The sequence below is a fragment of the Pseudonaja textilis genome, chromosome 1, assembly GCF_049901715.1.
Source record: "Pseudonaja textilis isolate UNSWEBS1 chromosome 1, rPseTex1.2, whole genome shotgun sequence".
In the NCBI taxonomy this organism is placed as follows: Eukaryota; Metazoa; Chordata; class Lepidosauria; order Squamata; family Elapidae; genus Pseudonaja; species Pseudonaja textilis.
The window spans coordinates 139370280-139384697 of record NC_141990.1 but is presented as its reverse complement, the minus strand read 5'-3'; the positions used below and the strand labels follow the sequence as shown (position 1 = coordinate 139384697).

Sequence of the window (14418 nt, the reverse complement as noted above, 5' to 3'; positions counted from 1 at the left end):
AAATTAACATATTTTTAAAAAAGCATTATAAATAGTTAAATTGAATTGTTGAATTGCACCACAGTGAGTTGTCCCATGGCAAGTTGGCTGGGACCAGTTGTGCCATTCCGTTCTGGGAGATATGGCAGAGCAAATACCTTCTTGCACAAAATTGAGTACAAAATAGAGCTAAGGTGTGTCTGAAGTTGAAATGCTATTCCGCTTTCAAATAATTTATCTTTCCCGGGGTAAATACTCTTTGTTTCCCCATCCTGTGTTTTTACCATGGAATATCAGGGATGGCAAACCTTTCTAATGTAGCTGTATTGCAAGTGCTTGCATCCCTTCTTTTTGGTAATGCTGGCTTGGTTCAGTAATGTTTGAAAGGCTACCCAGTACTTTTCTGCATGACTCCACACCAAAATACACGCCAACTCTAGGAAACTTCACAAAGCAGTGTTTTAAAGGCAGGGCTCTGGCAGAGATAGTGTGAAGATCCTAAGGGACCTCAACTAGCAAGTCAGCACCAATGCCACTTGGATAACAAATGTTCCCATCTGAAGTTATGGTGAAGAAGGCTATATTAAACCTTAATTGACATTGGTTAAGATAAAAGGAAGTGGGTGTGTTTGTTCTCTTTTCTTTGGCCATTGTATTAGAACACATTTGTGTGGGTATAATATATGTTTAATCTTCAAAAACAAACAGAGTTGTCACAGGAAGAAAAACATGTTCTTCAACGGTGGGGTGGAACTAAATTTAAGGGTGTCAAATTACTGGGAGATAGATTTGAATTAAGAGTTTAACGGGGTCTGGAAGGAAACAGACCCAATCTTAGTAATCCTTCAAGAATGCTCTAACCTTAAATACCTTATCCTATTAGCCATTGTTTCATCGTAGTCTTATGATTCTGATATTTTTGAATGAATGAAGATACATGCTGGTCAGGAGCATCCCTGTCCATCAAACAGCCTGGATTTTATTTATATACTGCCCACTATATTGAAGTGATATCTCAAAGTGATTAATAAAAATATGACAGAAAAAATCCACATATAAAGTATTTATTAAAAAGCTGGGAATGATTTCCCTCCTCTAAAAAAGATTCATGTTGAGAAAGCTTGGGTGAAGAGATCAGTTTTCAACAGGCACTTGAAAGGTGTTATAGAAAAGACTTCCTCCCCACCCAAATTTCAGGAGAAAGAGTTAGTAGAAGAAAATCTACCACAGACAACCTTGGGAAAGCTTTCAGTGTTTCTTATTACATACAGTGGAATATTACCTGAAGATCTTTACCAACCAGGGCCATCATAGTGAAAGATGATGGGTATCTTCATTACATCTGCTAGTTGGTGAAGTCTCCTGTGATAACCAAAACCTTGAACTTTATTAAATAGATAATTGGCAGTGATGTAGTTATTTCTACAAATGTGTAATGTGCATGGCCACTATCCACTGCTGAGAAACCTGACTGATGAGTTCAGCATCAGCTGTACCTTTGAAATCAAGGCCAAAGAATGCGTTGTATTTGTGTTATATAACTCTATGAAATTATATTCCATGTTAGGTCATTGGTATGCTACTGCTAGGATTGCCTACACTCACCAGTAGCAGCAATCTGGCAGAAATTTTATTCAGTCCTATCTGAGCATCTTTTTCAGTGGAGAGGCTAAAGAATTGACTTTGGGTTTTTTGCATGGAAAGCATTGCTATCTAAGGTTTGAGCCATGAATATCTGCCTGCTAATTACTCTTCTGGGGAAGCATCATATCTCAAGACCATATATGACTTTAATTTTTTAAAAAAATTCTTCTTCCATGGGTTCCATTTGAATATTATTCTGACAGCCAGGTCCCTCAATCTTCAGCCTTTGGGTTCTAAGGGATGCACATTATAATTGAACTTTGGGTCGCCTTTGTCCCACAGTGTCTACCATGAAACCTCCAAATGCAGAGTTTCTCCCATCTGTTCTCCATTGCAGCTTTGTCAAATCCCTCTTCCATTTCCTTTGTCCATCCTGCCAGGTCTAGTCAACTGCAAGATCTTCCAGTGTTGCAGTGTCTTAAAAATTTCTCCAAGCATGTCTTCCTCTCCTAGCTCCTCTTACTTGGCGAGATTGTTGCTTTGTTTGTCTTGGGTAAAGTGCAAGCATTTTTTTGGGTGTGTGCACATACGGTCTTATTGGAATACCACTTCCTTGGATTTAGCCCTTTTCAAAGACCTAATTAGCAGACTGCCATAGCAGAAATTGGAGAGGGAAAGCTGCTGTTGTTTTTTTCTCAAAAAATCCCACATATATTAATTGGTTCATGTTAAAAAAAGGATACATGTTCGTTAAAAAAAGGATACATTTTGCCAAGCATGGTGCTTCTCCTTGACTCATCTGAACTTGCCAATAATTGCAGCTACATTGCAGCTAAGTACTATATTATTCTCTCTCTCTTTTCGCTCCACGGGATGTACCAATCATAGTCTCAATTCCCTATAAACCTCCTCTTTTCCTCTCCCAAAGCTGCAGCTTCTGTGCCCAGGTCCTTCTTTCCAAACTTATACATTCTCTGGAATACACTATAATAGAATGGGCAGTCACTTAGCTTTCTTGCTATTAGTCTTAAAATAGGATGGATTTGAACAGGAAGCTGTCAATCTCAATCTAGTATTATTACTCCTTGTCATTGCTTGTTATCAGTGTATCTTTGGATTACTTAAGTTCAACATGGCATCGTTTTCACATTCCCATTCCTACCCCCATTCTCATAGTAGAAACACCTAGTGTCCCTACAAAGATTTTAATTGCTGGCCCACACTGGCAGTCCAGACTAACAATCCAAGGAGACAGTGAATCCATGATCCTTCAAGTGCTCTCAACACTCTACAAGCAATAGTTTCTAAATCTGTTTTCTTATCGGATTGCCAAGCTGCATCAGACCATAAGATGAATGAATTGATTTCTATTGAGGTACAGTTGATCTTTACAAGTGTTAAAAGCTATACAGTCAGTCACTGTATAGCTTTATAATGTCTTGAGAAGGTCAAACTACTTTAGAAGGTCAAACTATTTTCCAAAGCACTAAAAGACAAGATGAGAAACTGGATGGAAACTAACTAAAGAGCGAAGCAATTTACAACTAAGGTGAGAGCAATCAACCAATGGAATAGCTTGCCTTTGGAAGTTGTGGGTGCTTTCCACAGTTGGAGGCTTTCAAAAAGAGACTGGACAGCCATTTATGTGAAATAAATGCTCAATTAGAGGATTGGGCTAGAAGACCTGCATGGACCGTTCCTTCTCTATTATTCTATGTTCTAGGCATTGGAAAGTTGTTCATCCTTCTGAATGAACATGATTCAGGGGAAACATAACCATGTTTCCTAGGTGATCTGAGTGGGTGGTGGGAGCAAGAGGAAAGAATATAGAAAAATGATTCTTAGAGACTTAAGAAAAATGAGAGTGGTGATAGGTGAGCATCTGCTTAGAAAAAGCATCTGTTTGTTTAGAATATGTGTTTTTTGCATACCCTTATTTATATATTCGCGTGGCAAAGGAAATGAATTTAAATCTATAAGCATGACTGATTTGAATACATTTGTGAACTACGTTTTTTGCTGGCACTCGGGATTCTTCCTTCTCTTGTTCACTTGTAGCCTCTGGAAAACTCAGCAAGCAGGCTAACATGCAAGAAAGAAGGGAAAGAGGAGACAGGCAAAACCAACCGTGCCTTACTTGCCCCTTAAGATCCTCCTGATTAACCTTTGGCTAGGCCATAACAGATTTGAAGCAGAGCACATTTGTCATTTGTATGGTTATCTGGAAAGGGAAAAGCAAGATCAATATTGATGAAGGGATGTAGAAATCCTGCTTTTTTTTAATCGTGATATTTCACTCGGTCCTAATAAATGTATTTCCATACTTGGGAATTTCTCTGAACGTTTCTCATAAATCATTCAGTGGTCATAAAAGTTATATGGAAACTGGAGTTTTACACTTTGAAGATAATTTCCTTCAGCCACTGAGTAACATGACTGTAGCATTTTCCCCCCTCAGCACACCTATCTCATATTAATTTTCCTCCCATTTCTCTCTCTTTTCTCATTCTCTCTCTTTTCTCATTCTCTCTCTTTTTGCTCTCTTCCTAGGAAGAAATCTCAGTATTTTTGCTTCAGTCAGCAGACAGGTCACAGTAACTGATGGCATCTGTACTTTCAAAAATAAAGAATCAACCCTTTCTCACATATCTTTATCTCAGCATCCTAGCTGTAGCTTCCATGGCAAATAGGAAAGTCTAATTCAACTAAATTCATACTTTTCCCTACCTTCTTGATCAAGCTCATGACCAAGGCAGACTTTATGGTTTTAGGACCAAGAAAACTTTTCTCTTTTTCTCTTCCCTTTAATATCGATCATGAATGAACGAATTATCCTTAGAAGTGATTTCTAGTGTTTTCTAGCATCGCGCATCCAATCTTTTGATAATATAAACGATCTTCATTGCAGTCGTGACTGAATGACACCATATTTAGTTATGAAATGGTAGTAAGGAAATGCTACCTTCATAAAGGATTCCTGTGAAAAGATGAACTATGTTTTATAAAGCCTGCAAAAAAAAAAAAGCGTGGCAGATATTAAACTAAAGCGAAAAGGGAGAGTAGCCAAAGACTAACATTAAATATGTAACCGAGGACTGAAGCCCAAAAGTGTAACACAAAGGGAAAAGCAGGAAGTCAGGTGGGGACTTGGAGATCAACAGGGGCTGATCAGCAACAGAGATGTCAGTAACTGGTTTTCTATAATGAAGCACAGAATGTAGGAAACACTCAGAAGTCAAAATCCTATCCCAGGAAGAGGGATAAAATGTGAATCCTTTGCAAACTTGGTGGGCTACTCACGATTGTCACAGAGTAAGAGAAAACTTATTCTACTCATTCAAAGGAATTGACCCAACAAAAAGAGTGAAGTGATTTATTTCATGTAGTTATTTTAAAGACTTATATAATCACCCATCTTAAGAAACGCAATTCTGGACAGCTCACAATTGCTCTGTATATAAAATAAGTAAATAAACCTTCAAAGAAATTCATGAACAGAAATTCTGTGTCGGTAAGATTAAAGTGGGAAAGGAATAATAGTGACACCATTTTTATGGTTATGTGGATTTCAATATGAATCTATCTGATTCAAATCCAGGCACATTTCTGAGCTTCCAAAAAAATCTTCAACATATTGTACTTGAAATAAAAGGGAAATATTGTACTGATGATAATGTTGCAGCCTTACCTATAATCAGTTTCAAGCATATAGGTTAGAGTTAAACACAGATATAATGCTAGATTGAATCATATTGTATCAAACACTATCTCAGGCTTTCTGGGAAGGAGAACAAGCAAATTATTACTGATCATATACTTTTGGAAATTAAAAGCCGTTCCTTTTAATGCAACATCATTGTGCTGTCCAGACAGTTTAGAGTTAATGGGATTTGGGATAGTTAGGAATTGTGAGCGGTCCCCTTAAGGGTATGGTAAATGTAGTTAAGGTATCCTGGGAAATGTAGTCCATGTCATGTGGTCACATCTGTAATCCAGATTGGTCACTAAATTGACCCCTGGTGGGTCGGAGGGGGTCTCCCTCACTCTTGCCTGAAGCCATTACCATGCGGCTGCTTCAATCATCATGGGGTTGAGACCTTATTATCTTCCTACACCACAATTCAGATATGCAAAGAATTGGACATTAAGAAGAACCTCATCATAAATGTGAGTTGGCAGGATGCCTGATGAACCAATAAAAGAGACTTTGTATGGATGCTTTGTGGAGTTTATCTATCTGTCTTTGTACAGTATTTGTACAGTATTTGTACAGGACAGGCAGAATAGTAGGAAGAAGAAGTAGGTCTCAACCCCGTGATGATAGGACAGGCAAAATAGTCATTGTGTTTAACCAATTTAGAATATTGTGATGGTCCATAATGTTCTTCCATCTTTTCCCAGAATTAATTGAGTAAATTGATTCAATAGAAAACTTACTATCCTGATGACTAGCAAGTTCTCCATCAATTCATTAAGAAGGAGAAGATTCAAAATCTTTTAACTGTCAGTGCTGTCCTTGGGGACGTTGATTTAGATAGATATTGGAGAAAAGATACTGCTCTGTTCAGCAAATCTTTGCATTGTGTGGTTTTTGAGCCTGGTTGTTTTCTTGCACTGATGATGGCTACTCAAGACGGCTAATAAAATGTCTGCAAGAAAGCAACCAAGCTCAGGGAGAGCTCCAAGAACCCCGTGGTTCAACTCTGAGCTACAAATATTGTCTTCTATTGGTAATCATTGTATTTTTAAAACATGTTTTGTTTTGAATTGAAGGGAGGCTCTGAATGAAAACACCGTGGGCTGAACGATGGGTGATAAATAATTATGGGTGGACTTTGTGAAAGGTAAAAAAAAATTCAATATGACCTACATGCTGTTAGAAAGCAACATCGCAGCCTGGAAGTTCAGCTGCAATGTAAGTTCACTATTCCACTCATTTGCACTAATTTGAAGAGGCAGGCAAGACTTTTCTTATAACGGAGAAGAAGTCCACAGAAAAGAATGACTTCCATTAAACTTTTTTACACAAATTAACCAGGAAATCTTGAGAATACAAATGGGTTTCTCTTGATTGGCAGAGTTGATGCAAAAGATCACAGACAGAAGTCAGGCTTTATTCATATCCTGTAAAACAGCATCATCTGGTGTCTCATACTATCTATTGCATCTTCCAGATCTGTTCCTTGTAAAGAATAAACAATTATTGTAAGAACAGACTGCACTAGTTTGGTTGATGTCAGTATACAATTTAAGCCATTTCTAGTTCATTATACTGCTCTGGACTGGGTTGGAGATCATCCATTATTAGAATTATAATTATTTTTGTAATCAAGGATATTATTCTGAACACTCAATTGATCATTCTTACTATATAAGATCATTCTTACTATATATTATACTAACATTGTTACTTCACAAGCACAATCCTAGTTTTCTAATGGTTAAAGATTGACAAAATGCGGTACATAAATGCTGTTCTGTAATTCCACATGTGCCTATCCACCATTTACCTGTAATGTAAATGAAGTATCATTTCTTTGAAAATATTTCAAATATTTGTGTAACCTCTGGAATCTTACAAGGTGAAAATCCAGAAATACATATTATGGAAGTCACTGGGCTACAATTTCTTAGATAGGACCGAATCCTTAAGAAAAACTAATTCTTTTCCTTCCTTCCTTCCTTCCTTCCTTCCTTCCTTCCTTCCTTCCTTCCTTCCTTCTCCCTCCCTCCTTTGCTTCCCTTCCCTTCCCTTCCCAATCATACCTTATGTGCACAAAGTTAAGTTTGAACTACCCATTAAAGTACTCTATACCTATAGATTCTCTTTAATTGTTCTGTAGGACCTAGCAATCTGGCAGAAAAGAAGAAATTTGTTGTGGTGAAGTGGGAGATATAACAACTAAGTATGATTTTGTTTTAAAACACCAAAAATCCAGGTGAATAATATGGGAAAAAATTCAAATTGTTAAAGAGTAGTTTACCTTGGTGCCAGTGGAAAAATAGAGGCCAATTATTAGTTTTTCAAGATTTCATTTCAGACAAAATTGGTGCAATTCAGAACAGGGAAAAGAGCTTTTGTTAATGCTTCATTTGTGCTTTTCACAGTTATATTTTGTTAGAGGGAATGAATGAGAACATCCAGGTAGACAGGTTAGTTCAGACCAGAGCAGAGTTAATATCAGATTGAACTAAGGATTCTTGCAAGGTATGCTGAGAAGCTTAAATACAGATATCTTGATTGGACCCTCACTTTATGACATATATAAGTAGGTGGTCGATCGAGTAACAACAGATCCCCCCTCCCCACCTGTAATTGGATTTTAATGAAACAAGAGTTTTGGGTTCATTGTAGATTAGGGACACCAGATCTCAGCTGCAAAAATCCAGATGCTCACTAAATAAATGAAGCGAATTAGACTTTTGTGTTACTTCTTATATGCATCAAAATGAAAAGTTATCCAGGCTGTGGATAAGGAAATTCATGTTAAAAAACAGATTTGAATACCTGTCATGCATAAGATCATTGTTTTTTTTTTTAAAAAAAGAATGTCTTCCTGCTGTTTCATAGCTATGCTCTCACAAAGTGGTGTACAAGCAAGGAGGCATAACAACCTCCATTTGACACACAAGCTAATTATAAAATCAACCAGGGCAGTTTTACAAAGAAAGCCCTTTATTAGTTGATTAAGGCATGCATAAAAGAGGCTTGGCACAATTTGCAGGACCCAGAAGGCGTTATGTTCTGTGCATACCAGTCAATCTTAGGAGTCCCCATGTAAGAAGGATTATGCTTAAGAGCAACAATAATGATTGTCTTCAAATAAGACACCTCACTCATATATCATGAAGGGGAAATCAGATATCAGAAAGATGACGCATTAGGGATTTTTTTTTTAAAGTGAGACCTAATCTCGCCTCTATTGAAGTTTAATAGTCAAGGTTTTAATTCAGTATATTTAACAGAAGATTTAAAGTCAAACTATTAATTTCATTATATCACTGATTATTACACAGTGTAAGAAAATGTCTTTCCTAAAGTGTTAAGTTTTTGCCAACAACCTTGATATGAATCTTCTCTTTTGAGAAAATAATTGTGCCCTTCCTTAAGAGGCTGTCCTTGGACCCATTACTTTCAGACAGTTATTTTCCTGTCCTTCCTTTTTCCTTTTTCAGGGAACGTTGTTGTAGAGGTGGTCGCTCTTGTACTTGACGGTCCTTCTTCACTTGTAGCTCCTGCTTGATATGCAGGTGGCCAGGAAATCCTTTGCCCAGGTTTGCCCTTTCCTATATTGGAAGACCCTTGAGATAATCACTCACATCCTGGGAATCTCATGGCTTGATTACTGTAATGCCCTCTACATGGGACTGCCCTTGAAGATAGCCTCTCCTGAAGGGTATCTGCTTGTCCCATTATGGTAGATAGGTGGGCATGCTCCAGGTCCCTTCCTAACATCTTGCCATCTAGTGCGATCTTGGAAACGTGCCTTTTCAGTGGCTCCCCTATCTTATGAAACATCCAGTAGGCACCCAATCTTCTAGCCTTCCCATAGCCCAGGCATTGGGATAGAGTGATGGGGCCCTGTTGCACAGCTGTTGGAGCATTCTGGGAGGACTGCTGAGGCACTGGATTTTTAATTTATGGTTCTCATAGTATTATTGCGATTGTGAGCTGCCCAGACTTGTGATCTAAGATGAACAGCTGTACAAATCTTATCAATACATAAATGTGGAAGTTTCAGCTGGTCCAGAATGCAGCAGCATGGGGCAGTGATGATCATGGCTGGGTTACACCTATGTCACCCGCCTGCTTTGAGAACTGCAATGGCAGTTTGTTTCTGGATGCTATTCAAGGTCCTGTTATGACTTCTAAAGCCCTACATGGTAGAGGACCTGGTTACTTGAGGGACTGCTTATTTCCCATGATAACAACCTGGCTGGTTCAATACGTCAGGGGCTGGCATGCTCCTGGTGCCTCCAATCAAGCACTTCCATGTATTGAATGGCTCCTGGAAATATGCTTTCTCTGTTGCAGGGCCTATCCTCTGGAATGAGGTAGTGCCTGAATTCTATGAAGACCTGGCTGTTCTCCCAGGTTTTGGCCTAGAATGGTTGGAAATCTCCTCTCCCCACTCCCCCGCCATGTATGTATGTAATCTGTGGTGGGATTCAACTTTTTTTACTACCGGTTCTGTGGGCATTGCTTGGTGGGCATGGCAGGGGAAGGATACTATAAAATCTCCAGTCAGAGGTGGTATTTAGAGGTGGTATTTGCCGGTTCTCTGAACTACTCAAAATTTCCACTACCGGTTCTCCAGAACTGGTCAGAACCTGCTGAATACCACATCTGGTGTGTGTGTGTGATGTGTTTGTTGGTTAACTGGTTCTGCCAACTGATTATTACTATAGTTACAGGCTTTTTACCTTTATGAGCTGCCAAGATTTGCTTGGAGTCAGGGATGTCCAAGCTGAAATATATTTGTCTGTCCATCCATCCATCCATCCATCCATCCATCATCTCTCTCTCTCTCTCTCCTTCCCTTCCCTCCATCATCTGTCTGTCTGTCTGTCTGTCTTTCTAACTGTCTATCTACCGTACCTACCTACTTGCCAAGGCAAGTTAATTTTCAAAGGAGGGGACTACCAGAAATCTGTGTCCCAAGTGAGTAAGCCCAATTTCCACTTGCCTGATTTCATTTACCTAGCCTAGAATGAAGAGAAAACTTGTCAAAGTGAGTGGAACTTGTCCAACGAAGTGGTCATATCAAGAGGAGGACAGGCTCAAGAAACTTTTCGGCTTGAGGCAAAGGAAGGCCAACTGCCCTGCTGACAGACTGTCCCTCAGAAATGGCAACTGAATACCTACAATGGTCATACAGCTTATAGGAAAAAAAGGTCCGATAGTATTTTTCAGTAAAGGGAAATAACACTAATTTTACAAGTCAGTTACTGGGCATTAGTGATTAAATATGTAATTTTTAGAAGGATGCATATATTTTCATATATTTTGAATCTTGTTATTCAAAGCAGTCCTCTACCTTTGCAAGTAACGCTCTGCAAAGCTCGGAAATGCCGAGTGAATTAAAGGTATGAGGCATAAAGTACAGCTAAACCTAGACGCCGACTACATTCGCTATACTTCTCCACAGCCTTCTGACGCGAAGGAGGAATTTAAAATTGTCGCCTTAGAACTCTTCCACCACTAGGAGTAGTCGTGGCCGAGTGGTTAAGGCGATGGACTAGAAATCCATTGGGGTCTCCCCGCGCAGGTTCGAATCCTGCCGACTACGGGCGTTCCCTTTTAAAAACCCAGCCCAACTTTTAAACTTGGTTGGCCGAAACTCAGCGGGCAGAAAGAAAGCAGGGCCGCGGAGTCAAACCCGGGGATTGTGCAAACCAATAAGTTCGGGGGAATAAAAAAGAAAAGACGGAAGGGATCGCGTGTCATTTCTTCCGGGATCTTGCAAGAGAAGCAAGCTGCGGAAGGCAGAGCCGGGAAAACCGTGCGCCTTTGCCTGGCACGCAAAACGCTACCGAGGGCTCGGGACACCATGCAACAGAGCCCCGGGCCTACCGTCTTCGTCACTACGAGGTAAAAATCGAAGGCAGAGAGCGGGGCGTCGTCCTTAACGCAGCGCACCCGGCTATAGTATCGCCTTCCCCGCTCCCGACGCCTTTCTGCAGGGTTTCTCCGGGGCGGGGAAGGCAGAGGGGGAGACAAGCAACTTGGGAATCCCTCCTCGACCAACTCGGGACCTCCTTTCGCCTGTCAGATGCGGCCTGGTTTTCTGCCCCCGGGAACAGCTGACTGAAGCCAAGAGAGGCAGGCTCGGCGGAGTTGAGAAGGACCAACCCGCCCTTCCCTTCACCGGCCCTACTTTTCTGACCCAAGGCAGGAAACCTCTCCTTGCCCGCCCCTCATTGCGCTCCTTTTCTCCCGCGGCGGGCTTGCCTCCCTTTGCTTTGGGTTTTAAAGTTACTTTTCCGCCGCTAGGAAGAGCTGTTGCCGCGTCTTTTTCTCTCTCTCTTTCTCTCCTCCTCCCCTCAAAAGTTTCCCTTCCCACCCCGCCATCCCAAATTTACATTTACATTTGCCTCTTTCTTTTGGAAGGAAAAGAAAAAAAAAAGAAAAAAGCAAGGAAGACAAATTTTTGCTGCAGTACAGGTAGTCCTCAACTTATGACAGTTCATTTACTGACGGAAGTGACAAGGGCGCTGGAAAAAGTGACTCAGGACCGTTTTTTTTTTTACACTTAACGACCGTTTTGCGGTCTCCCCATGGTCACATGATTAAAAATTCAGACGCTTGGCAACTGGTTCATTTTTATGACCGTCGGTGGCAGGGGTCGTGCAGTCAGCTTTTGCGACCGCCTGACAAGCCAATGGGGAAGCTGGGTTCACTCCACCACCGTGGGACTCACTTAACAATTGCAAGGATTCACTTAACAGCCGTGGCAAGAAAAGTCATCAAATGGGGAGGGGGAGGGGCAGGACTCACTTAGCACATGTTTCACTTAGCAACATACATTTGGGGCCCAATTGCGGTCGTAAGTCGAGGACTCCCTGGGTTTTCTTTCTTTCTGAAAAGTCTGAAACTTAAAATTCACATGGATGCTCCTAAACATATCGCCGGGCTCCGAAGGGGTTGGCTCACTCGCTTTTGGTCCTCCCAGGTGACTGTTTAAAAAGCGCAAGGCCAGAAAAAGAAATAAGTAAGCAGCTTTAGGTTTTGACGTTTTTATGCTGCCTGCCTTTGCCTCTCAACTTAAAAGGCTTGTTTGTATGAAGTCCAAAGCAGTGTTGTAAAGGTGTTGCTAAAATTCAACTCATTACTCTTTTTTTTTTTTTGACATCTTTCTAGCTGTTTCTTTATTGTGCTTCCCATCCACTCCACCCCCCAAAAAAACCTGCCCTGAAAGTGCCTGTTGAGGTCCTAGCAAGATCAAAAAACCATTTCTTTTAAGGAAACACTCTGGTTGCTGAACTACAGTTCCCAGCATCCCTCACCATTGCACTGGATGATGGGGATTCGGGCTCTGCAGTGTCATGATTTCTCCCCTTTGCAGCTGTGAGTTACTTCATTCCTTCAGTCCAACGACTTCCTTTATATTATTGCAAACTTATACATCCTATATGGAAGCCAACTTGGTCTGGTAAAGCCAGGGTAGCCAAGCACCAGGCTACAGAAAGCAGGGGACTGTGAATTTTAGTCCTGCTTTAGGCATGAATGCCAGCTGGATGACCTTGGGCCAGTCATGCACACTCAGTCCAAATCACCTCACAAGGTTGTTGTAGGGAAAATAGGTGGAAGGAGTATATTAGGTATTTTTGCAACCTTGAGTTATTTATAAAAATAGGATATAAATAAACCTGTTTACCTAATGCTGATATTTATGTATACCATATCTGCATTGCTTATTGGCAAAAATGAATAGGAAATTTGGATTAAGCTTGGGTTAATTCACAAGGATCCCTTCCTCGTAGCTATTTAAACTGTACTGCCCTCAATATTTGCTAGAGAGAACTTCTGTTTGAAGTCTCCCATGGGGAGAAAGAAAGAAAAAAGGGAATGGAAAATACAGACAACTTGTTTACATGTATGGTTAGGCTTAAGGTGAAGACGCCCTCAGGTCAAACTTTAAGGTGACGTAAACAGACTAATTAACATTGCCAGTTTTCTTGGCAACAGCATGGACAAAAATTAGCCACTGCATTTTCTGGGATGTTTTTCTACTTCCATCCTAGTACTAACCAGGTTGGTACGAAAGGGGCTTAGTTGTGAAATAACGTACTGGTGTACTAAAACATGCAGGTGTTGTGAAAAACAGAATTTCACAGTCCAAATGACAACACATCATGCAGGAGCTGTTCTGCATCACAAGATAGGTGTATGTGGAGGGATGAAAGTTCTTGGAGGCAAGCACATAGTTTGTGCTTGAGAAGTGATTTAAGAAAGTAACATTAGTTACTGATTCCCAGTTCCTTATTTAATGAATGTTTAGAAGGGAGTCAGTTTATGTAGCTCTTCAGCCCAAAAGTAAGCCTTGGCCTGTCTTGCATAATACAGATTTATGGTTGTTGGGTTATCCTTTATAAGTTCTAAGATAATTATTTCTATTAAAAAAAACTAAATCATACAATATATTATTTCAACGATCATAATAAATTCATACATTTGGATGAAATAGTTCTAAATCATTTCTGTCTTAACAACCTTATATTAATAACAAATATTAAGAAACCTGGGGATTGGGCTATGCACTCAAAACAGCCACTGAAGTCTACATCCTCATACCACACTTGCATAAAATTGACCAAATATATCTCAATTTTGACTCCTCAGTTGGGAGGGCCATAGGATCCATCCATCCTTCCTTCCTTCCTTCCTTCCTTCCTTCCTTCCTTCCTTCCTTCCTTCCTTCCTTCCTTCCTTCCTTCCTTCCTTCCTTCCTCCCTCCCTCCTCCCTCCCTCCTTCCTTCCTTCCTTCCTTCCTTCCTTCCTTCCTTCCTTCCACTTATATGGCTACCTCTCTTACATAATGATTCTAGGCAGCTCAGAACAATCCATAAAACATAGCTGAAAATATAACCATTCCCCCATCCAGGCACCAGACCAAACATCCTTAGAGTTCAACCATCCATTCTAGCTCAGTGCTTGGGGGGAAAAGCCATGTCTTCACAGTCTTCTAGAAGGCTAAAAGGATAGGGATGATGTCTGATTTCCAGTGGGACACTGTCCCAAATGTCTGGGGAAGCCACTGAGAAGGAACACCTCCTAAGTCCCAATAGATGGCAACATTTAAGGGACGGGACTAACTTCACTGGATAGACAGATATCCTCAGAGAGAAGTGGTC

At 40.4% G+C, this 14418-nt stretch overlaps 1 protein-coding gene and 1 non-coding gene across 3 annotated transcripts in view; both read left to right on the top strand.

The window, feature by feature from the left end:
• Positions 1–10771: 10771 nt before the first annotated feature.
• Positions 10772–10853, top strand: TRNAS-AGA (transfer RNA serine (anticodon AGA)). The gene has a single exon. It is a non-coding gene; the product is annotated as a tRNA-Ser (tRNA).
• Positions 10781–14418, top strand: part of HS1BP3 (HCLS1 binding protein 3) — a 96240-nt gene continuing 92602 nt past the window's right edge. For both annotated transcript variants that reach the window (XM_087917870.1, XM_026695348.2), the window contains exon 1: positions 10781–11155. In XM_087917870.1, coding sequence (XP_087773996.1) covers positions 11115–11155 — 41 coding nt within the window. In that variant the 5' untranslated portion in view covers positions 10781–11114. The remainder of the gene's footprint in view (positions 11156–14418) is intronic.